The 23603-nt window shown below is 47.3% G+C and overlaps 3 protein-coding genes across 6 annotated transcripts in view; 1 reads left to right on the top strand and 2 right to left on the bottom strand.

Moving 5' to 3' along the window:
• Positions 1–5464, bottom strand: part of srcap (Snf2-related CREBBP activator protein) — a 30801-nt gene extending 25337 nt beyond the window's left edge. Inside the window, exons 1-3 of the mRNA XM_020046360.3 lie at positions 5240–5464; positions 3700–3774; positions 473–3556 (exon numbers count right to left, since the gene is read on the bottom strand). Of these exons, the coding sequence (XP_019901919.3) occupies positions 473–2938 (2466 nt within the window). The 5' untranslated portion in view covers positions 2939–3556; positions 3700–3774; positions 5240–5464. The remainder of the gene's footprint in view (positions 1–472; positions 3557–3699; positions 3775–5239) is intronic.
• Positions 5465–6977: 1513 nt separating this feature from the next.
• On the bottom strand, positions 6978–19593 carry fbrs (fibrosin). 4 transcript variants are annotated; one of them, XM_010865913.4, is made up of 18 exons: positions 17713–19593; positions 16894–17067; positions 16326–16361; positions 16194–16223; positions 16041–16089; positions 15551–15905; positions 15226–15452; positions 14710–15008; positions 14535–14588; positions 14282–14380; positions 14077–14160; positions 13692–13730; positions 13170–13241; positions 10942–11095; positions 10698–10778; positions 9962–10045; positions 9677–9881; positions 6978–9509 (listed from the first exon to the last, which is right to left on the bottom strand). In XM_010865913.4, the coding sequence occupies exons 1-18, from the start codon at positions 18019–18021 to the stop codon at positions 7913–7915; spliced, it is 3948 nt and encodes a 1315-aa protein (XP_010864215.2). In that variant the 5' UTR covers positions 18022–19593; the 3' UTR covers positions 6978–7912. The 4 variants fall into 4 exon arrangements, with proteins under 4 accessions (XP_010864215.2, XP_010864224.2, XP_010864209.2 ...); XM_010865922.4 differs by having other exon boundaries at positions 14282–14368; positions 16888–17067; XM_010865907.4 differs by having other exon boundaries at positions 16888–17067.
• Positions 19594–19973: 380 nt separating this feature from the next.
• On the top strand, positions 19974–23436 carry chmp2a (charged multivesicular body protein 2A). Its single transcript, XM_010865985.4, has 6 exons — positions 19974–20179; positions 20612–20779; positions 20890–21069; positions 21229–21359; positions 22023–22084; positions 22187–23436. The coding sequence occupies exons 2-6, from the start codon at positions 20612–20614 to the stop codon at positions 22306–22308; spliced, it is 663 nt and encodes a 220-aa protein (XP_010864287.1). The 5' UTR covers positions 19974–20179; the 3' UTR covers positions 22309–23436.
• The last annotated feature ends 167 nt before the right edge of the window (positions 23437–23603 follow it).

Below are 23603 nucleotides of genomic sequence, written 5' to 3' on the forward strand. Positions count from 1 at the left end.
CATTTTCTTTTTTGCTAGAAAACTACTATATTTCTTCCCATTCTAATAGTAAGTACTACAGCATGGTCTATAAAATGTTGCCCATAAATGGTTTGATATCAATCGAAAAAGTAAATAAAGAAAATAATCAAAATATCTGCATAGTTCCACTACAGAGACAGAACAATGCACACTGCCGTGTAAGTTTCTCTAGCTTTCAGTTGGCGCCGAACTGAACGTACCACAACATTACAAAGCAGCACCATATCGACACAACCACATTCCACAAACAGCTACATTAAATTGTCACTGTTTTCCTTTAAAAAAAAAAAAATATATATATATATATAATCAAAACTGCAAAAGTAACTATTATTCTTTATGCCAAACGTCTCCCGATACATCCTGGCAGATTTGGCAGCACACCTGAGAGAAAACGACTAGGCCTACGTGGACAAACACTTCGGGGGGGGGGGGGGGGGGGGGGGCATACCTTGCTCTCCGCTCCACCGGGGGAACCCATGCTTCGGTGGCTGGCCTTGTCCTCCTCTGCCAGGTCATCCTCTCCATCACTGCTCTCGTCCTTGGGGCCGCCGAACCCCGGGCCCTTCACACCGGCAAGCCGTGGCCGGATGACCGGCGGTGGCCCGGCCTGGCCACCGTCGCTGGAGTAACCGAAGAGCTTACCCCTAGACACACTGCCCGAGGTTGAGGGCAACATGTGGCCGGAGAAGTGCTCAGGCGGGGCGTCGGGAGGGTCCAGGGTTCGCAAAACGGTCCCCGCTGGCCCCGGGGACGCTTTGATCGGAGTTAAGGCCTCGTCGTCGGATCTGCATGGCGCGGGGTTAGAGAGACGGCGCTGCAACGCGGTGTTCGTGGTGAGCGTAGAAGACGATGTCGCGCCGGGCTCCAAGTCCACACGTGACATGCTCTGCTCTTCGTGGCGGTCGACAGAGACGCACGCCGGCGCAGGTCCCAGCGCGGCTTCGGGAAGGCACTCCATTGCAGGCGCTGTGTCCAAGCCGCTGACGCCGGTCTGTGCCCGGCCGTCGCTCGGCAGTCTGGTCGTCCCCAACAGGAAGGAGGGCGGGCGTTTGAGGAGGGCCGTGTCCTCGGGCTTTAGGAGGAGAAGACTTGGGTCGATGATGCCGGGAGGGAGTGCGCACTGGGAAGCCCCTGGGCTGTCCTTGGCTGTCGTCACAGTAACGGCACAATCAATGTCCTGCTGGATCTGCATCGGCATTTCTATGGCAGCGGGACAGGGCTCTGGATCACTGGACCCGTCAACAGACAAAGAACAGGGCTCGGATATGGTGGTATTTTCTAAGGAGAGTCCCGGGGCCTGGTCTAGTGAAGGACAGTTCATCACGCCGCTCTCTAACAGATGTACGGTGTTCGGGGATGAGAGGACCTCTGCGCAGCGCTGACCGGTTGACTCCACAAGCTCCTCTGTTAATTCTGCCATTGGGACGACCAGGGAAGACGTACTGGCCGTCACTCCCGTTCCAGTCCGCCCTGGCAGCGTTTGTGCGTCACCGAAGGAGGCGGCCACGGCGACGTCCACCCTTCTGTGGTCCGGGACGGCCTCCGGACACCGAGTCGTGGCTTCCGTGGCGGCGTTTGTCCGTACATGTGGCGTATCCAAGACGGGGACAGTCGGAATCAAACAGATATTAGCCGACCCTTCCGCCGCGGACACTTCCGCAGTTGTGTTTTCGGCCTGGAAATTCTGCCCTTCATCAGACATCCCCGTGTCGTGTGGGGAGATGGTTGGGGTGAAGTCATTTGAGCACACCTCCATTTCTAAGAGGCCGTGATCTGACGTAAGGGGGCCGTGCTGCAAGACGACGTGACTGTCGTCATTAGCCATTTGCAGGGAAGACAATACGTGTATGTGTTGTCCCTCACTCTCGGAGTGTTCAATGACCGGGGTGAATAAGTTTACCTCATAGCTCGGGGAGAGAGACAGCCGGTCTTCGACAACCTCTGTCGCAATCTCCTCCTCCACAAAGCTATAAATCTCAAATTCTGCCCCAGCCAGCGAAGCCATTCCGATTTCTGAATGGGTCCCTTCTATAAATGACTTGGGTTCTCCGGCAGAGAGATCAGCGTGCAACTCAACAACAGCAGCGTCCCCGCTAACATGTTCTTTCAGGAAGACACACTGATTCACTTGCAACTCCTCTGAAAACTCCAGGCCGCTCTCTCCGCCAAGCACCACGGCGCCGTGAGCAATCGCCGGGATCGAGAGCTCAGAGGCCAGTGGGGTGTCCGAATCGGCAGTCTGAACTTGGACAGGCTGGTCTGTCTGCATTAAGTCTAGTTCTGTCCTGTGGAGGTGGCAGACGGCAGGGGCTGGCGCCGTTGGTGCCGTGCTGGGCATCTCCGGACGAGGAGAGCTTTGTGGCCGGATCGTAAGGTCCGGCGAGAGATCGGCAACTTCAGGGTCCACCTCTGCCCTGTTGGTCTCCGTCTGTTCCACTGCTGCACGTGGGGGACTGTTCTGGGGGTCGCTCTCGCTTCCCTGTCGCTCGGCTGAGTAGTTCGGGGTGGAATTTCCACTGCCAGGTGGTGTGTAGGGGACCAGTCCGGGGTGTGTCTCTCCCCCCTGAGGGGTCCATGACACTTTAGTTGATGGGAGCGGCGTCGGTGGGTGTGAACTCCCGTGCGTGGCACGTCCGGTCTCGCACTTCCCTGTAGATCCTCCCGTTTTCTGTGGTCCCCGCTCATCTGCACTAGCACCACATATTGCTCCCTTGCCATCACTCGAGTCCTGCGTAGTGATTTTAGGTCCCGTGGAGACGTCCGTTTGTGTCCCATCGTTATGGCCTGTGATGGGCCCCGGGGGTGGAGGGTGCTCAGCATTTGGGGGAAGGCCTGGTTTCTCGCTGACTTGAGACAGAGGTACATGGCTGGCCTGGCTGGCCGGAGTAGGCGGAGTTGTCCGCGGCCGATCCATTCCTCTTTCTTGTGCGCGGTGCGGGACTGTATCTTTATTTGGGCTGAGGGTAAGAGGGGAGGCTGTTGAGCAGGATTCCGAGGGGAGGTTTGTTGATGAACGTACACCGGCATGTTCCTCCGTTCCAAACTCACGTTTATATTCCAATTTCTCATTCTCCGGGAGATCCTGTCCCGTGTCTGTGCCACTGATGACCACCAGTCCACCTGTACTTCCCGGCTGCAGCGCGTGGTCCCGGCCTGCTTCAACATCAACCCACTCTGTCCCACTCGCCGGCCTGCCTGGGTGCCCACTGTTATCAGCCTGTGGCCCGAAATGGGAATACTGCAAAGCTTTATCTGTCTGTGTATCAGAGTGTTTGTGACACTCTGTAGAGAGACCGGGCTCCTCTGGGTCAATGGCGGGGCAATTCTCCGGGCACACGTTCTTCTCACCGATGTGCCGGCACCTCTCAGCAGTGACCGGCTGCGGGGCATGCTGGGATGACCCTTCCACATCCCGCGCAGCCTCCCGGGGGTCGCCGCCCAGCACACCCACAGCCGGAGGGGTGCGCTGCTGCACCGCCCCCTCCTCCCCACGGGGCCCCCCCCCCTGTGCTGCTTTGGCTACACGCTGCACCTAGAAGCAGAGAGAGGAGAGTTTGTTCGGCTGACGAGTCAGACGGAGTGCGCAGCACGTTTCGCTCTGAGGCTAAAATGTGCGGTGAGTATTAGATGGGACTATCCGTCAAACAGGCCCCTGCTTAAGGAGCAACGCATTACCTGTCTGTGATGTGGGACACAGGCCTTCCGTGCTTTCCACTTCCAGGATGCTGATTAAGGTCCTGTCCACATATTCTGTGGGGGGAGAAGATAGTGGTTAGGTGACCAAAATAGTTAAACAGCTCCACTCTTCTTTGTGCTAAGGTAATTTTAAATTCCTTGGAATTACAGAACAAATAATGGTTCTAGATTGGTTCCATGTGTTCTTCTGAAGAGTTTCAGGAAGTGCACAGTACTGGCCAATAATTGTATGTAGCAACAGTGGTACATGGTACACAATACATGAATGAAGCATTGTATTATCATAGGTGATGTGTTGTTTGAAACAAAGTGTGTACAAATCTAACAGGCTTGACCTGTAAATTGTGTTTCGACATATTATTGACTACTTGGTAGAATGGCTTGTTGTAGCTTAGACTGTTAACGCGATGGTTTGACGCACCGGCCTGCTGCCATTCAAATCAATAGGTTTACACTGTTTCAGATGCAATTCATTGCCATGACTAGCACTATGTACATGGTATGTGCAGCAGAAGCCATGTGTTCTTGTAGCAGTCACACTCGGCCAACAAAAAAACGTTTTCGCGCGCTCCTCTGATTATCGTCTCAATAACTGTTGATTTATTTGGCCAGCTAGCAACAATAGCTAGTACCTAGCTAGCATGCTTGCTAGTTGACTAACGTTAGCCTCAGCTTTAGCTATGTAGGGGAGTTAATGGCCCAAATATCCCAAAGCATTAAACTAACGTCAGGCGCGCCCCCGCCACATCCCACCCGAAGTTATGTAATGGCCCGGGTCTTGCTAAAGTCGTTTACTATATGCTTGAATCAATAAGGCTTTTTTAAAAAGTCACATTAAACCCCGCTTCCCCATGCACTACTGAGGGGGGAACAAATACTTCTGACGTCATTGCGCGGGGTCAAATATTAACCACAAAAAGTAAACACTGAAATACTACATTTATATTTAAATGGTCGATCAATATAAATTTATGCCGTCATTAAAATATTGAAAACATAAATTATTGCGACTGGAGTGTTTCTGGCAAAAATGTTGCAATGATTACGAGGGGGGACATGGGGGGGTTCCAGTGATCCCACACATGCACACTTCTTAGTTCTTTCTTATGAATTATCGGGAGAGCTGGTGTTAGACTGGCAACATAAAAGAGAACTAGCCATCTGTATCTTCTAAATTATTTCGTGCAGCAGTAAAATTAACCGGTAGTTAGCAAATCCAATGCCCATAGCCACTGGCTGGCCATGATGCTACATATTGTTTGTATGTGAAGTGTAACGTTACAGCGAAAGGAAACCTACCAGAGAATAACCAACTTCATGACTGCATCGTCAATCACGACTGTATTTTATTTATGACAACGGGAAGTATGTAGAGAATAGTGTTGTTTTTACAACTAATTGTATAAGTACATTTGAATTAGCTAGATTCTGTCCCGCTGCACACAACCCCCCCAAAGCCCCCCCACTACTTCCTCCATGCCCCCCCTTCTCATGGCCGCCATCTTAAGTTCCCACCTACCTGAAATTTCCGACCAGTTTTCTTTTACTAAATTCTTGTTGAAGGAGTCATCATCCGGATAAAATCGTACTCAATCCGTGATGATAGTATTCCAAACTGTCTCTCGGTACCCAACGAGGTACCAGCAGGTCCGTGGGAAGAAGTTAAAATACGGACCGAAAGAGAGCGGGTCCGGCTTGCCGAATCTAGCGGATGCGGGGAGGAGACTTTAGACGCAGCGAAATGGTGGAAAACCACTGCTGACAAAGTGCAGAAGTATTATCTCGCGAGAGGTTGCCCGGCGCGCCACTGCAATTTTCTGGGACAAGTACTAGGACAGTGTATTCATCGCTTCGGTTGAAATTATAGCAAATACAAAAATGTGTATTAATGTTCTGTAAAAATGTTTTCTTTCTTTAGTTTGATTTCATATTATTTGTTAAACTGAATGTACAACTTTACCTAGTTATTACATTCTTATATTCTATTTAACACAACGTTTTACAATTCTACTTCTCCAGCACCACCATGTAGTAATTCTGTAGTTTATACTAACCCAGTTTGATTTCATTTTTTTTTTTTTTATTGAATGTGCAACTTTACCTAGTTATTACATTCTTCTATGCTATTTAACACTAAGTTTTAAAATTCAAATTCTCCACCACCTATTTGTAGTAATTCTGTAGCTTATACTAACCCAAGTAGAATCAGTAATTCTAAAAAGAATGTTGCGAACACTAATGACCCCACAAAACGTTCAATAGCACACTATATGTCCAAGCAGCACTCATTTTTATACAGTTACTAAATGTTTTAATTGTGGAACACAAAATTAAGGCTTTGATTTGGTTTATAATATATACAGTACTAAGTAAAGGGGTAAGTGTCCCCAAACATTTGACAGATACTGTAAATACCTTTACTTTTAGTGGTCACAGACCAGTATAGGCCATTGTACAATGTAATTGCTGAGTGATCAGGAACACTAGGCTGCTGCAGTTGAACTAGGTGCTTACCTACCACTGAATATACTGGAGGAGTTAATGCTGGGATTGAACACAATCTTGCTGTCCAATGCCCCAAATCCACAGTATATGTGCTCTCCAAATAAACTTGATTCCTGGGAGAAATTAAGAATGACAGCATGACCGCAAGGTGGACAAAGATGTCTGGAGAACAAACACATGATCCGTCGTCCCTTTAAAAAAAATCACTGAACTAGGACTAAGCCTGAGACACCAAGACAAGCGAGCAAATAAGACCCACACAACCAAGTAACCAACAATTCATTTAATAATTAATCTTTGTGGTCTCTAGGGGAAGGGGCTTGAAAGGTATAAAATGGTCTTATTAAAATAATCGACCCAAATCTTTTCCTCCTCTCAGCATACCCTTGGTCCAGTGGCGTGCACACTCAAGTCCACACTTCTCTTTCCTCAATCCTCCAGTAGATGTCCCATTCTTTCATGTAGCTATATAATTTATCTTTGTACACGGAACATCCCTGTGAAAATGACTTGCCGACAGGGGTTCACACAGTCCAAACACCAACAGACACAAACCTCCCTCTGTGTATTGACCTTATATTCAAAGGCCCGATCCACGAACAACAGGATGGTAGTTGTTATTGTTGTCTTGTTGACATCCCAAAGCACTTCAGCTCTCAGTCTAACAAGACATTGACTGCCTGACCTGGAACAAACTATTTACTAACAGGGGAGTGCATTGGTGATACCTGAAACAATGACAAATAACATAAAACAGTGAATATATTTATTATCATTATAGAAGATAATTAATGTTAACAATAATTACAAAGGCAATTTCACTAGACTACTATATTCTGGTCCTGCTCACGTTGAGTCCGAGAGGAAAACGGGGAAACGATTTCATATACGTTTTAAAATAGTGTCCACCATGTCAGCACAGTTCATATCATCATTCATTCTTTCATTTAAATACAAGAGGTGGAGCCGAGTTTCTTCGATCACAGAAGTGTTGAAGTTGACCAGAGTGGGTCATATTTGGGAAGAGCAGAGAACCGAAGTACAGAATCTTATGGTTCTTTATAGATTTAGAATATTCAGAAGTTTCATCAGTAATCTACAGTCTTTTCACAATTACAGAGGACACAAAAAAGAAATCATAGAAATATACTGTGCTACACCATAATTCTTGAGTTCCCATTGAGAAAACAGCCCAGACATGTTTGATTTGCAAAGGGAGTTATATCCCATGAGTTAGAAAGAGAAACATTAACTATTCATGTGTACAAAATGTGCACATCTCTCCAGCAGTTCATCCAACCTGAAAAAGCTTGTTTCAAAACCTGATCATCTTCAATTGGAAAAGCCTTTCATTTGCCTCTCTGTACAGCTATCAGTACTCTACATTTCGTGTGGACAACAAACCAGCCTCTCTCAAAATAACAACAGGATGCACAGAAACCATGTACCTTAAAATTGCACTGATAGAACCATTGTGGGTAATGTAGGGAGCCACCCTGGCAAGTCTTTTTGATTCCCTTTCCCTGCCTTCCACCCGGTCTGACCAGCAACACATCTGGGGTTGAGGCCGTGACTGGGTTAGCTGTGTGTTGTAGTTCCTCCAGGGCGTTCCATCTTCCAGGAAGCAGAGCGAGAGCAGCACAGTGACCACAATGTTTCCCTTCCACTCCTCCGGTGCGTCCCTGTACTATCTGGACTCGCCGTCTTTGTGAGAGCCGTACAGACCCAAGTCCCCGGGGCCCCCCAGCCTACGGGTCGGCGTGGCGGACCTGCTGGTCACGGATGGAATGAGCGGAGGGGGGCCCCCCACGGACAGCGCCCCCACCAGGCCGGCGGGGGTCTTGGTGAGAATACCGTTGGGCACGTGGTGCGCATGCAGAGGCCCCAGGCGGGAGTAGATGCCGGGGTGGTGGGGCGAGGAGGCGGAGCCTCCCGGCTGGTGGAGGTGGGACTGGGAGAGCATCCCAGCGTGCAGCTGCTCCAGGTGGGCGGCGTGGGAACCCGGCGGGAGGTGGGAGCCTGAGAGGTGCGGGTGGGCGTGCATCCCAAAATAGCGCGCCCTCTCAAAATCCTCCCTCAGGATCTGGGCGCGCTGCTGCTCGTCCATGAGGCCGCCGCCTGGGGGCCCCAGCTGGGGGGGCCGGTCGAAGTGGTGGGCCATCAGGCCAAACTCCTGGCGCGCCGAGGAGGAAGAGGACGCGGACGCAGGAGGGTGATGGTGGGGGTTGTTGGCAGCCACGGCCGCCGCCACGGCCGCCGCCCTCTCGGCCTCCATGAAGCGCTGGGCGTGCTGGTGCTGGAGCAGCCGGGCCAGGTGTGGGTCGGAGCGCAGGGCCATGGCCTCTCGCCGCTGCTGCTGCTGTTGCTGCTGTTGCTGGGCGGCCAGCTCCCTCCACGGGTCCCACGGGAAGCTGTGGGGGTGCTGGCCGTGACCCTGGGGCGGAGGATGGGTGGAGTACCTTTCCCCACCCGGACCCACGACGATCCCCCCGGCCCCTTGCGTGCTCCCCAGGTAGGCCTCGATGGCGGCCTGAGCTCGGGAGCGCTCCAGCAGGGAGAGGTGATGCTGGGGGTTGTGTTGAGGGGGGGGAGGAAGGGGCACCCCGGGTGTGGGTGTCAGGGAGAGGGAGGAGGACGGGGTGGAGGAGCGGTGGTGGTGAGGGCGGCTGTTGGGCCGGTCGTAGCTGTGGCCGGGGGGAGCGTGCGAAGGAGGTGGCAGGGAGATTGGCACGGGCTCCGGTTCCTCCTTCCGCTCCTCCTTGACCTTGACTGGGGGGAAGAGGGGAGGCGGCTTGGGAACCGGGGTGGTGGTTGTTCGGTCGGGCTTCTTGCCCTGGGACAGAGAGGTCACTGTGGCCGAGGAGGGCGGGGCCAGCGGGCCGGTGTCTCTCTGCGACGGGTAGGGGGGCTCGCCGTGGAGGCTGTGCAACGCCGACGGCTGCTGGCGGGGGTAGAGGTCCAACGGGGAGAGCGCGGACGGTCCTGAGGGCGGGGGAGTGGTCAGCGCCGAGGAAGAGGAGGAGCGAGGTCTGTCTCTGTCTGCGGCGGCGGAAGAAGGGCCCAGTGGAGGTGGCCTGGAGGGCAGCGGCCGGCTCTCCCCGTCCCGCTCTCTGTCCCTGCTGTGGCTCCGCGTCAGGTCCTCGGTCAGACCGACGGGGCCCCCCAGGGGTCCCGAGTGCCCATTGAGGTGGGAGACGGGTGTGTTGCTGCGCTGCTGCTGGAGCTTGAGAGCTGGGGCCACCGGAGACATCCGCACGGGTTGGCGACCATACTGCACGTTGTCTCTGAGAAAGGCACGAGAGGACAGGGTGTGATCAGTGCTCAGGGAGAGGCTCAAATCAAACCCAACCCAGAATCTATTCAGAGTCACTACTAAAGGGGGGGGTCAAACAGAGGTCAAACATCAGGGAACTACATGGATTCAAGAGTTGAGTATGTTGTTTTCTTTCACCTATCTTTCTCATCTTTGATGTGAATGATGTCTCTCCTCTCCATGTCCTTCCCTGGGTCCCTCTCTTCCCTCTTCTCAGCCCCCTTGGCCCAGCTGGGGCCAGCAAAGGGGGGTGGCCCACCGTGCAGCCGGTTCCAGGGGTCGTGGGGGGTGGGTAAGCCTCCGACTGCAGGGGGATCCTTGTGGCCAAACACTGAGCCGTTAGCTGGAGGCGAGAAGACAGGGACTGGTTAGGTCGGTCACTTCTGCAGATAATAGTTATTTTTCTTTGCTAGAGAAACTTACCCAGCGTGGGGCTGCCCAGACCCCCAAAGGCACCAGAGCCCAGGGCTCCCAGAGGGGTGAAAGGAGGTGAGCGGCCGTACGGGTCTACAACACAACAAACATCAGAACTGATGTAGAAAAAGCCCCGTAGCATCTGACAATATCGACAATGAACTGGTGTTCAGACCAACGGAGGTCCATTACGACCATGCGTCTTCCTCAGCTTTATGGCTAAACTAAAATAATAATAATCTTCAGGTATTCAAACAAGAAATGTTGTTTAAGAAATCTGTCCAAGTATCCACACAAATAAAAGGCGTAATATAATCAAGGCATACAATAGTCACGTTCAAGAAATACCAACTCTATTTGGGCCGTCATTTTGTCACTGATCAAGACAGTTAACCTTATTAACTGCTATAAATAGGAATCAGCCCTTACCATATTTAATCAAATTCATTGATGAAGCCCTTTTTACATTAGCAGCTGTCACAAAGTGCTTTTACAAAACACCCAGCCTGACATCAGATTAAAAATGCTTAACTATAATCATGTTCCGGTCCCCAAACATCTAGCCAAGTTGGCCTGACGCTATTAAGGTGACCACGCCGTCCCTCAACATATCAGGGCTACGTCGCTTGTCTTGATGTCAGTACGGAAATCAAAGCCACAACTTGAGTAGGCAAGTCCAAAACGAGAGCGGTTTATGGAGGGCGTAAGTGACACATACGCAGCAGCGCTGGGGGCGGGGTCCTACCTAGGTGTGCCGTGGGAGTGAGGAAGGAGGAGTGGGGTGTTGACGGTGGGATGAAAGGAGATGAGGACGGATTGACGGTACCTGAGGGAAAGAGGCACAGGTGTAAAGCACACAACAAAATGCCAAATAACACGCTGACATCGAAGTAACAGATTTAAAAGTTGCATGTATAATATCACACATGTCATATATACGGATGACATGTGGCTGCATTTCTTCCTAACGTGTAGGAAACAGCTCCCACCAGTGGCTGTGAAGAGGCTGGCCGGTCGGTTCAGGTCGTGGGCAGGCGGGAGCCCACCTCCGAGGGGCCCCAGGGGGCCCAGGCTCCCGGCCCCAGGAAGACGCGCTAGCAGATCGTTACGGAAATCCAGCTTGTGGGGATCAGCCTGCATTAGCTGAGAGAAGAGCGGTGGTCAGTAGGGAAGTAGCACTTCAGCAAGTGGAAGTTGTGATGCAAATTACTGCTGGTCTCACAGTAATTCACCGTTAATTAACAGACACGTGCCATCCCCAGGCTTTCAAGTCTACTTAAAGTATACACAATGATATTAAATCCATTATTTCTGGCAGGCCTTAAGAAATATAAGAAAATGTATGAGTCTAGATATGTAACTCTGTGTAGAACCCCGCTTCCCCCCAACGCTCCATTTGGGAACAAAAAGTAGCAGCGGCATTGAAAGCAAAATCTGTTTAGGAACCTCAAATTATACCAGTTCATATTTCAAACAGATTAGTTGTGAAGATCTTGCATTTCCCCAATCACCAGTTATGGCGGATTGGCACTGGGCGCTTCTGCGGCGCATATAGACTCTGGTGAGGTCTTGTTACGTCCCCTACGCGGTGTCATACCCCACCGTGAGCATTTCAGAGGCGGTGTGTTGCGAAGCGGCTGTATCGGTGAGATCACCAGATCAACAATAAACTTTTGTTTTTGTATTTTTAATTCTACCATAAACTTCTATAGCCTAGTTTTTAAAATGTACATAAACTAGGCCTAACTGAAACACATATGTACCATATGTAATTCTTGATATATAGCAAATAATATCTTACAGGTCCAGTCCTGTGTAATGGTGTGTAAGGTTATTGAACATTTTAATGGGTTTTCAAGACGTATTGAGCCATTCAGTATTTATGCAAGCAGACCACATTTCAAAAGCACGTAGGCCCATTATAAAATATAAATAGACAATTAGGTTATAATACTCACTTCCTGTATTTGAACTGCACACTTTTTGTATCTGAACGTGGACGTGGAGTCCGTCAAAAATAGATAGGGCGCCTATCTTTAGCGAAGCATAGCGGAGAGGCGCTTCTGGGACTCCTCTGAAACGCACCGCGGCTTGTCTGGTGGAATCACAAGCATTGACTAGAGTGGCCGCGATCAGCTTCGGCGGCCGTGTCGGAGACAGAATGTGCCGCAGAAGCGCCCAGTGAAATCTAGGCATTGCACTCAGCGTTCATACCATTCAACTTTGACCAGGGCGTCTCAGGTAATTTTCAAAGGCATTTGCATTGATTTCAGAGCAATTAGAAGAGCAACAGAGAGCCGAGTACTCGCCAGTAGCAACCCAGACAGTTAAAGGGATATATATAAAAAATTTAGCAAGTTAAGACTTAATTTTCCACTAATTGCATTGAAGAATTGTTTTGATCATGAAGTTGCATTTCTGGATTTATTCGACTGTCTAGTTGCTTGAACAAGCCATACACTGAAGTGGTGAGACAATAAAACATGTTCAAAACCGTAACATAAACTCCTAAACAAAAACTGTTTTTTTGGGGGACCAAGTAACTCAGCCATGGTACTTCACTGTTCTTCCACTCACTGACCAAATGGACTAGGCATGTCCTCTAGCTATGTGGCTTTACATACTCATACACGGATTGTATGGTGTAACACTAGAAGCTCCTTTTGGAGGTGTACGTGGCTACGCGCGATTAGCCATGCGCAGACTTAGAAATGATTAATGAGTTTGTCCGTTTTGTGTTTCATGGCGTGAAGGGATGGGGGTTGGATTCGATTTTGAATCTATCTGGCATATTTGCTGGTGAACATAAAAGTTACCGTAATACTTTATGTTCACCATTGGATGATAAAAAAATAAAATTATATTGCTGGTTAATGTCACTGAATTACCTAGGTTACTGACACTTTGGTCCCATGTAATTTTACTGTGGTAAAAATCTTTTTATTTTTATTTAAGGCAATTTACAGGTAGTGCCTCAGGACTGCCAGTCTGGCTGTATTACAATCACAGCTACAGCCCTGGTCAGTTGATGTAAAAACCATAGCTTTATAACTAAACATCAATACCACACTTGGTTGATTTGACTGTCTGATAAGAACATTCAAGATGCCTCAGCGGTCAAATTAATGTTGATAAGAATCTTGTCTATAATATCACAACCGATGAGAGCAGATTCAAGAGTAATTACATAATGGATTAGGTATTTCCCAAAGTCTACCTTGACTTTCTTCTGATGGCTCAGAATCATCCACGCCACATGAACATGCATAGCACACCACTTTCCGGGTTTCTGCGGAGACAAAAACCCGTTATTGACTGTGACCCTGTTTTTCTGGCACTGGAACTTAAGGCCTTTGCACACAGAGTCAGATGCAATGGGGTCAATGTCTGCCATGTGAAATGTGTGTAGGAATAGCATCCTCATGAGAATGGGAGGAAAGATAGTTTAGTCAGGCAAACATCTGTGATTTATTATGGGTCCGTATATATTTTCTCTGGACAAATAAAAAAAAAAAAAAACACTAATTCCAAAATGAGTATCAATGGAAGGTTGCAGAGTTTCAGAGGAGGTCTGGGTCAAAGGTCTGAAAAGAAGTCGGACTTGGTGTGCAAGGGCGTTTAGTCTAAAAGGTTATAACGGACTAAAAGGGAATAAGTAAGAAAAACGGTAGTTACAGTATAATAATACTTTCACAAATGAAGTATCAAAGGGTTTATAAAGCATCTGACTTTTGCTTACATTACTGACTTTCAACGATGTCCCAAATGGATCAGTTAGCTAAAAAAAAAAAAAAAAAAAGAATGGTAAACCATGTTTGTAAAGATGTTCCATCCTTCATCCAAATGCTGCTATTTTTAATTCACTCTTTCCTGCACTGACTAATACGCCCAAGCCTTTTATTTTATTCCACCTTCCTTTTACCCGGTAAGCCAATTGAGAACCAATTCTCATTTGCAACAATGAACAGTGCAAGCCACACAAAGCACTCAAAATGAATTATAAAACGGGAAATGTTATAGACACATGTATTGTCTTTAACACCAGCTCAATCCTAGGCTTGCAGCTTCAACTGTAATCACTGTCACCCTACATTCCAAGATGTCGGTTATTCTGAGAATCTCACCCGCGGGTCTTTAGGCTGCAGATGGTGAGGCACAACCCCCAGGCGAGCTGTCATCTCGGGACTGGTTCCCTGGGGGGCAAGAGGCTGCGGCAAAAAGGAGACAGTTGGACCCATGGAGCCTACACCCCCCCCCCCCAATATATCTTTGTCCGTTGATTTGCAATGGGGCCGTTTTTCTGTGAAACGTGGCCAGAGCACTACTCACCTTAGGCTGAAAGGCTCCTTGCAGGGAGCTGAAGGGCCCAGTGGGAGGCAACACAGGCTGGAGGCCCTGCACTGGGGGGGGAGGGTACTGTGGGAAGAACTACATCAGCCACACACACACAAGCCGCACAAACAGAGGCTGGTTAAAACTGCACTCCCCAAAACCCCATTCTGCCTAAGTCCTACCAGGTTCGTCTGAACACCCGCCAGGTGTGATTGCTAAGCACACCAGTTACGGCGGCCGGTAAACTCACTGTGTTCCTGTAGATGCCGTCCCCCATGCTCGCCAACTTCCCGTACTTGTCAAACTAAAAAGACAATTACAAAATGACGGTCAGCCACATGACACACCCACCATACAAGGCAAGAAAGGCAACTCTACGAAAGCCAAGGTAAAGGGGGGGGCCCAAACGTCACCTCATCCCTTACCAGGTGCTGAGGCGGCGGCGCGGAGGCCGTGGGGTGCAGGAACGGGGTGAAGTGTTGGTGGGTGTGCGTGTGCTGGTGCTGATGGTTGTGTTGGTGAAACTGGAAGGCCAGCGGCGGAATGCTGGGCTGGGCCTGGGAGGAGCGACCGGACGAGCCGGAGCCGGAGCCCGAGGGACCCCCGGGAGTGGAGCGCCCCGGCCGGCTACCGCCGGCCTCGGCTCCGGGGACACTGCGGCGGCCATCGCGCTCCTGCGAGGCCAGGAAGTGTGAGTTCAGGCCCTGTCGCAACAGGTCCTGGTCTGCAGCAACGGAAGGGTTAGAGAGGCACAAAGATAGGTTTTAAACGGGCAGACGCGGAGAACCAGAAGGCATGCCACAACACTGAAAGCTGATCCAATTGAAACCAGTAACAAGCCTGAAGAAGAAGAAAAAAAAAAAAAAAAACACGCATTTGCAACTGTGGTTTAAGATCTGACAGGAGCTGTGAAAAGAACGGCGGCACCAACCGTACAGTACCTGCTCCTGAGTGGGAAGTGAGAAGAGGCGGTGGAGGGGGAAGCCCAGGCGAGGCGGTGAACAAGGGACCAGAGCTGGCACGCGAAGGGGGCCTCAGAGACCCGGATGACCCCGGACCCCTCATGAGGGACATGGACATACTGGAAGAGGGAGTTGGGGGTCTCACGGACAGCGAGGAAGAAGCAGCAGCAGCAGCAGAGGACGGGGGCTTGACTGAGGTACCATTCCTAAGGGTAGAGAAAGCAAGTTAAGACCAACAAACGCATGGGTTCCTGAAGTGCGCGCGCTTGCTTTAGCGGGTTGAGATATATTTTATGGCACTGACCTGTTGATGCCCATGCTGTACGCGTGTCGGCCAGGGAAAGTGAGGAACGTCTTGTGTTTGGAGCGCGGAGGGCTGGGGTTGTGATGGGGTCGGTGGTGAAGGCCATTACTACTGCCATTGAGCTGGCCGAGCGCCGAGACCGCGGCCGGGGAGAGGGCCGGCGGACAGGGGAACGAGGATGAGGTAGACAGGGGCTCCGGGTAAGGCAGCTCCAGGCTTCTCTCCTGGCTGCGCTCCAGGCCGGAGATACGAGGGGTCACCGCCAGCCGGGACAGGCCACAGCGGCCTTGTAGCGGTAAGGGTGGGGCACCTTTGCCCACAGAGGAAGCCATGCTCACAGGGACAGGTTCCAAAACTACAGGGTGACAGAGAAACATGTATAAACCAAAACACCGCACGAATGAGTAAGCACCAATCGCCAAATGACAAGAGCTCGTTTGTAGAGACGCAAAAGGCCTAGAGTTGTGGGAAGGAGAGAACGGTATTCTACCTTTCCTGGTGCTGACAGTGAACATTGGCTCCATGTCATGGTCAGAGGCCTAGTGGTTTAGAGAAGGCATTAGTTAAGTGTGAAACAAATAATTAAAAGGAAAACACCACCATGAATCATGCTTTCATGTGGTTTGATGGAAGCGGTACCCACCTTGTCAGCCGACTCGCTCTCGGTGTCACACTAGAACAGAGTGGGAAAAAAAAGAACGTGTCACAACACAAAGAAACCAATACTGCAGCTGTATTCAATAAATACCCTACGTGGAGGAAAAAAGACACTTACGATGTAGCCAGTCTCCAAGAAGAGGATTCCCCCACCCTAAACAAAGACCGTTTATATGGAAAATGGATTGATATTCAGAGTCAACATAGAAATGCAAATGTAGAAGAAAAAAAAGGCAAAGTGAAATTACATGCAGGTTAACTATATCTTTCCCCTGAGAAAGCTCAGTTATGAGGAGGACAATACATCAGTATAGAAATAGCAGACTACTAGAGTTCTTCTTACCCAGAAACAGGGTATTTAGCATCTTGCAATTTAACTGATGCCAGTCTGACCTTGAGTTAATAAATCCCAGCGGTTTTATCAAACGCTTAGTTGTCAAGGTTTAAAAAGGTGTCAACAGTAAAGGTTGGCACAATAACAGGCATGTGGCCATTTAGTTAGCGCCATTACAAGCTCATTACTCCCAGTTTGAATGTAATACAAGACAGCAATTTCCCATAAACACGAGCCACAAGAGTCACAACAAAACAGAGACACAAATGTGGCATCGGTGTAATTGACCTAAATCCAAACGTACGACAGCGACCAGACGCAACAGCTACAATGTTAGGCTGCGCACCTTCACCTCTGTCTTTCTTCTCTTCGTCCTGTTGCAACAGCTGCGGGAGAAGCTGGGTGGGGCCCCTTCCTCGGGCTCTGACAGTGGCCCTTCGCCATTCTGGCCGGGGCCCCTCTTTCTTTTACCTCCCCTTCCCATGAGCATGGCAACACGCTGGGTAGGCTTCATGGAGCAGTCCATCTGGAAGGGAAGAGGCATCCCGGTGTTAAACATACAGTACAAAACAAGTAGCCTGAGGTCTAAATAAGCATTGGCAATGTGTTGATTGACCCAGTATTTCCCCACACAGGTTCGAACTGACCGTGTCATGCCTCAATGACTAGCCTATACATTTGTTATACTGATACTTAGATCTGAAGGTTGTCTAAAGTTTGGGTCATTCAATACTGCATCAATAGTCCAAGAGCATGCCATATCAATAACTAATCCTGAAATACTGGATTGTGCGGTGTCCCAACTGAAATTACAGGAATCAGACGAGTAGTAGTTGGTCCTCGGTCTAATGACAAGCCGATGCATAGGCTACCCTAAGCCTTAAGGTTGTTGAGCAACAACATAGAAGATAATTGTCTGATCGTCATTTTGGTTGCTGATTGAATTCATTCTGTAAAATAACTGACTGTAGTAGCCTCAATCCACAACGGTTTCACACTTTGATGTGCGAGGGTAAATTATAAATTATAAGGAAAATATTTCCAGGATGGGACAAGTCCTTATCCTTTGGTGACTCCACTCATTGTGGATGTGTGGCTGAAGTTCATAGTGTCTGAATATTGTCTGTGTAAGGGAGGGATTATATACACATAAGGAAATACACCCTCTTACCTCCAGGGCTTCAAAGCTAATGAAGCTGGCAATTGAAAACCCATCGATGATGTCCTCCTCACAGGAAACTGACTCTCGCTTCCTCCGCCGAGGAGGCCTGTGTCTAGGACCGACGAAACCGGGTCGACATTCTCTACCCCCGGGACCGAGGACAGATCCAGCTGCGCAAAGCTCCCTTTCTGAGCCCGAGGACGGGGATGTGGCCCGCTCTTCAGCGAGGTCTACTCTCCTTCTGCGCCGCTCTCGGTCTCGTTGAGAACGGGATCGTCGACTTTGTCTGAACCCACTGCTTCGACTCGGACCTTCCATGTCAAAACAAACAGCACCAGTCCTAGTCCGACTGAAGGCACTTTTAAAAATCAGGTCCGGTCGAAGGCACTTTCCTTAACCAAACGTTAAACACCACTACACAAGCCCACACCGGAGCCCCTGTTTAAAATGGCGTTAATATGTGGTAGTATATTATTTAGCGTCTTTTGCGGACAGGATGGCATCTACGCCTTTCTCTCGGCGAACTTTAACTGTCATGTCAATGCACTAAGATTCAATCTTTTTTTCCAGATTTCGTGGTGTCCCTGGTCAGCATGAGTAAATCCAAGTTATTGTCAGGACATGGCTAGCCAATTCTTCGTATCAGAAAATGCTAACTGGCAAGCAAAGAACCAAATGCGTATGTAAACAAAATTGACTAGGTTTAGGCTAGCTACCTTAGGCTAGCTATCGGTTACCAATAACGCGTATTTTATAGCAAGGTAAGGTAGCTAACTATATGGACTGAGGTACTCTGAAAATGTAAATACACAACATCTCACACTTAAGATTTTGCCAAAAGCTGACAAATAAGCCAAATAGTTAATCAGACAATAATATGTAGCGTAACTGCTAACTACAGTAGCTAGCGTAGTAGCAAATAAACGATAACTAATGTAGCTAACTACCTGTCACGGCCAAATAAACAAACTACGATACGTACTGTGTTACGAATTTAAAGCACTGGTAAATATATGTAGTTATTTTTAGACAGCTTGATTACCGGTTAACTTGAGTTAACATTAAGTTAAATTAATAGCTGCTTACGTTATCTACCACATTCGACCTAAGGAAATGTATTCAAGTGCTTTATTATGCTACTCTGTAGCTAGTATTATTAGCTAGCTATATAACTAGTTACGTTAGCCAGGGGAAGTTGGTTATCACGAAGGAACGTAACCACGAAGTATACAACGTTATTAAAGCTAGCAATCTGGACTTAAAAGTATTTTAAAAAACGTCCTGCGCAATACTGATTTACACAAAACCTATAACTACCAAGTTGAAGCTGGGAGTAAAGCTAACATTCTTTCTCCAGCCTGACGATGGGCCCGATACGAATGGTTGAATTATCATCAAAGAAAGACGTCGCTAGCTAGCCTTAGCTGGCTAGATACCTATAGTTGTTAGCTAATCCACAGACAATTCTTCGTCACACCAAGTCTGACGTTATATGGTAAATGTTTTGCCACCCACCATCCGCGTGTTATTGATGTGTGTCTTCCTATACCGATTTTGTTTTTGTTCCACATCCATTAAAAACGAAATTATTCAAGGCCTTACTGAAGCCTCGGACTTGAGTTCCACTGACAAGGGTGTCGACCAAGCCCCCGGCAGGACAACTCCATCAACGGCCCACACTGTAATCCACTGTGTCGGGGAAGTTGTCTGGCCTACGTTTTCGGTCAAAACAAATATCCTAACCACAGTCTTCAAGTACACACAAAGTAGCAGGATTCTTCACCGAGCTTTTTATATTTTCGGCTAATTTTAAAACGACATTAAGATACGAGAGACACAACCCTTGTCAGATGCATTGTGTGCTTCATCGAGTCTTCTTCTATCAAAGTTCCTGGGATATTAATACCACTGCAAGTGTGTTACTGCCCTCGAGTGGACGTAGAGGGTATGTCACTCTGTCTTTGCAGATTTGGGGATAAAAAAAAAATGATGAATACATTGCGGATACATAATAAATTTGTAACAACGTAAAGATGAAAGACATCCATAACAATTAGAATTTGTGCGCTCGAAGTTATTCTTAAACAAGGGGTATTACTGCCAGTCTGTTTCTTGATTGTTAATGACGGTTTTTAGTTTTTTGTGTTTGTACTACTAAATAATAGTCATTTAAAGATTTCAGTAAAAATCCTGCCCAACCGAGACATGAACGTCAAAGTATGCTTTCAAAACTAATGATCTGGTGACATTTATCGCAAGTGTAGTTATTACGTCATATCCTTCTAAAAAACGGAAAGGAAGATAACTTTATGCGGAAGTTCAAGAAGGAAAACAAATATCTTGTTAGGAAGACTATATCCCTTTCTATGTCAGTACCATTCGCGAATTAAAACAGCTGACATTTTTTCGAACGATATTGTCCTTCGCAGTCGTCATTATCTCGACATAAACAGTCTCAAATAAGACCGTATACACGGTAAGTTAAAATCGAATGACAACTAGCTTGTTGCTATGACTAAACTATGTAATGCTAACTAGTGACACTAACGTTTGCTAAATTAATCTGGTTAAATTAATGTAGCAAGGAAGCCGGTCTATCTGTCAGTAACACAAGTTATGAAGCTCGGCAAAGGCCTGTTTGATGAATAAACTTAGCTAGATCAATACGGTTGACATTTTTAAACAGCAGATTTATCAGGGTCCAGCCAATTATCTAGCATTATTTAGTACCGCATTTGTTAGAGTAGTTAGGTAACACAACCCAAATAAAACGTACCTAAAAGGAGTTCCTATTCATGAGGGTGGGGGGGGGAGAGACACGGAGAATAGAGAGCTTTATTTAGATTGTTTAAAAAAAAAAAATCCTGTTGAGGTTATACATATGATTTTCTTATTTTTTGTTCCTTAGATGGAGTTCTTGTTTGGGAAGAGGAAGACCCCAGAGGAGATGCTGCGACAGAACCAGAGGGCACTGAATCGAGCTATGAGAGATCTGGACAGAGAGCGGCAAAGACTGGAGCAGCAGGAGAAGAAAATCATTGCTGACATTAAGAAAATGGCCAAACAGGGACAAATGGTGAGAGGAAAAAGGTCAAAGATAAAGGAGTTTAATTTATTTTAAATGTTTTACTTTTGTTAATCATCATACATTTTGAATTGTCTCACACTCACCTGTTACCATTCCAGGACGCTGTCAAAATTATGGCGAAGGACTTGGTTCGCACACGGCACTATGTGAAGAAATTTATTATGATGAGAGCAAATATCCAGGCGGTCAGTCTGAAGATTCAGACTCTCAAATCAAACAACAGCATGGCACAGGCAATGAAAGGAGTTACAAAAGCGATGGCTACCATGAACAGACAGGTATAGAGATTGACTCATGTTAAAAATAGAATCCAATTAAGTTTCAGTGGTAAGGTTAACTTTCCAGTAACACTTTTTTCCTCAAACGTTTGTGTTCATTATTGTAATCAAGTAAATTGTGCCAATAATTGCCTCACAACGTATGTTCACTTTACACAGATGAAGTTGCCACAGATTCAGAAGATTATGATGGAGTTTGAACGACAGAGTGAGATCATGGACATGAAAGAGGAGATGATGAATGATGCCATAGATGATGCCATGGGTGATGAGGATGATGAGGAAGAGAGGTAGGTGTTCGTGACCTCCAGTCAAATATATTTGAACAACAGATTTACATTAACAAAAATAATCAGTATTTGTATATAAAATACATGTTTATGAAATGTGTCCAGACTCTTCTCATTGGTTTTTGTGAAACTTGCCCCACCAGCAATAAGACTTCCTTATGCTCATCCTGCAGTTTCAGGAGCAGATAGGTCAAAGGTCCCCTAAAATGTGCCATTAAAGCAACTCTGCCAATTCTTCTGAACCAGTTAACCAAATTCAAATATCAAATATTTCACTAACAAGCGTGCTTACATGATTAATGTTTAAACTGATGATGCAGAACAATAGCCAGAGTTTCTTGAACGGTTGCTGAAGGAGTGCCTCCCAGACGCATCCCAGGGCACCTGACATACGGGGGTTTTATGAGCACAGGTGAAACGGGCACAACGGCTCCAAAAACACAATTTCCTTTTAACAATGACAACTCTCAGTATAATGGTGTAGGTCTTTAGATTTTGTACACATCTTATTCCAACCATTTCACAATATTATATTCCATTTTCTTGGACCTCCATGAGCTACATAGATCATTCTACTATTTATATTTGGGGCATTTAAGGTTTTTTCTAATAAATGCACAATCAAAACACTCATTCTAACACTTTCTTTTCTTTTTTTTACAGTGATGCCGTTGTGTCCCAAGTGTTGGACGAGCTCGGTCTCAATCTCTCAGATGAACTCTCAAGTAAGGAATACGGTGAAGTGATTTCAACAACCGCATTCACTAAATTACACATTTGAACACCGTAACCGATTGTGGCAAATTCTTTCCTTACCGTTCATGTAGATCTGCCCTCCACGGGAGGTAGCCTTTCTGTGGCGGGTGGGAAGAAAGCCGAACCCCAGGCCGCCCTTGCAGATGCAGATGCTGACCTGGAGGAGAGACTAAATAACCTCAGGAGAGACTGATTGTGGAGGAACTGACACGACAGCGCTTTTCGACCGCAAGGGCGCTAATACAAATACTCAGCAACTCAGAGCTCCGTATGTGCTGTTCTTTTAGGAAGAGTGCCGGAGGAATGCTGGAGGGCTTCAATGCAATTTCCATGTGATTATAGTATATGGCTTTTTTTTTTTTTTTTTGCAGGTGGTGGTGGTGGTGGTGGTGGTGGTGGTGGTGGTGGTGTTGTTGTTTTACGTGTGCGGTCTGTTGTCTTTTATTAACGATGGATTAGTTATTATCCTTACTCATTATTCTCTCAAAATAGTCTTTAAAGGTGGGATTATTTGTATGAATAGCCTACACCAAAAGGTGTGTTGTCTACACATCTTTGGCAAATTGAACACTAATTATTTAAAGGAACCCAAAGTTGAGTGAATTTAGACCATCTTGTATTAAACATTTAGTATTTGATGTACAAGTATCACCACATTTGTACAGTCTCACCTTTCGTACCGGTGTGTCTTAGAGCAGTGATTCTCCAAACATCTCCTCTGGCACTGCCCGACGTTTATTAACGCAGCCTTGAACTGGCTCGCTTGATTCACCTACTCAAAGACTTAACAATTGGTGACACGTATCAGGTGTGCTAGCGGCAGAATGCCTCAGATACAGCGACCAGCTGGGGGCCTTAGAGGTGAGGTTTGAGAAGCACATGTCCCACACGTCAGATAACATTTAACATCAGGATTGGTTGTTTCTTGCTTTCTTATGAGTTACATTATGAATGTACAGTATAACCTAGAGATCCACAGTTTTACTATTAATAGGACTGCAGAAAATGCTTGTAAGAATATAGTTCAGATTAACTCTTGAGTGATATGACTGTTAGGTCAATGCGTTCCCCCATTTTCCAAATACAACATTGAATGCTTGTAGAATCTGGCTAATGTTCCTTCATGTCCAATGTCCAAAAAGGGTCAGTGAATGGGGCCTACGGTAATGTTGAAATAGACCTTTATCCATACAACATAGGCATCATGGGTTGTCATGATAATCAACGTAATATTTACCAAATGGTTGATGGTGGTTTATATTTGTAAGAAATTATTTCCTATTTTACCTTTACTCAATAAACATCTGTTTTCCACATTTGACCAGAAAGGGGTAGTTGTTTTACCTCATTAGCTACAAATGTAATTACATGTAGGCAGTGTTCACACAGGAAGCAAAATTCAGACAATTGTTCCACAAAACCCAAACTAACTACATTCAAGTTTAAGGGGCTTCTTGTGTTTAAGTACAAGCTGGCCTGATTGGGTCA

Source organism: Esox lucius, chromosome 5, assembly GCF_011004845.1.
Source record: "Esox lucius isolate fEsoLuc1 chromosome 5, fEsoLuc1.pri, whole genome shotgun sequence".
Lineage (NCBI taxonomy): Eukaryota > Metazoa > Chordata > Actinopteri > Esociformes > Esocidae > Esox > Esox lucius.

Excerpts from the sequence above, each read along its gene's own strand:
- fbrs (XM_010865907.4), bottom strand. The coding sequence starts at position 18,021 with ATGGAAGGTCCGAGTCGAAGCAGTGGGTTCAGACAAAGTCGACGATCC. Across the intron at positions 16,362-16,887 it reads GAAGAAAGACAGAGGTGAAG|GGTGGGGGAATCCTCTTCTT; the intron begins GTGCGCAGCCTA and ends GTCTTTGTTTAG. Across the intron at positions 13,731-14,076 it reads TGCAGCCTAAAGACCCGCGG|CTAACTGATCCATTTGGGAC; the intron begins GTGAGATTCTCA and ends TTTTTTTTTTAG.
- chmp2a (XM_010865985.4), top strand. The coding sequence starts at position 20,612 with ATGGAGTTCTTGTTTGGGAAGAGGAAGACCCCAGAGGAGATGCTGCGA. Across the intron at positions 20,780-20,889 it reads TGGCCAAACAGGGACAAATG|GACGCTGTCAAAATTATGGC; the intron begins GTGAGAGGAAAA and ends TTACCATTCCAG. Across the intron at positions 21,360-22,022 it reads GAGGATGATGAGGAAGAGAG|TGATGCCGTTGTGTCCCAAG; the intron begins GTAGGTGTTCGT and ends TTTTTTTTACAG.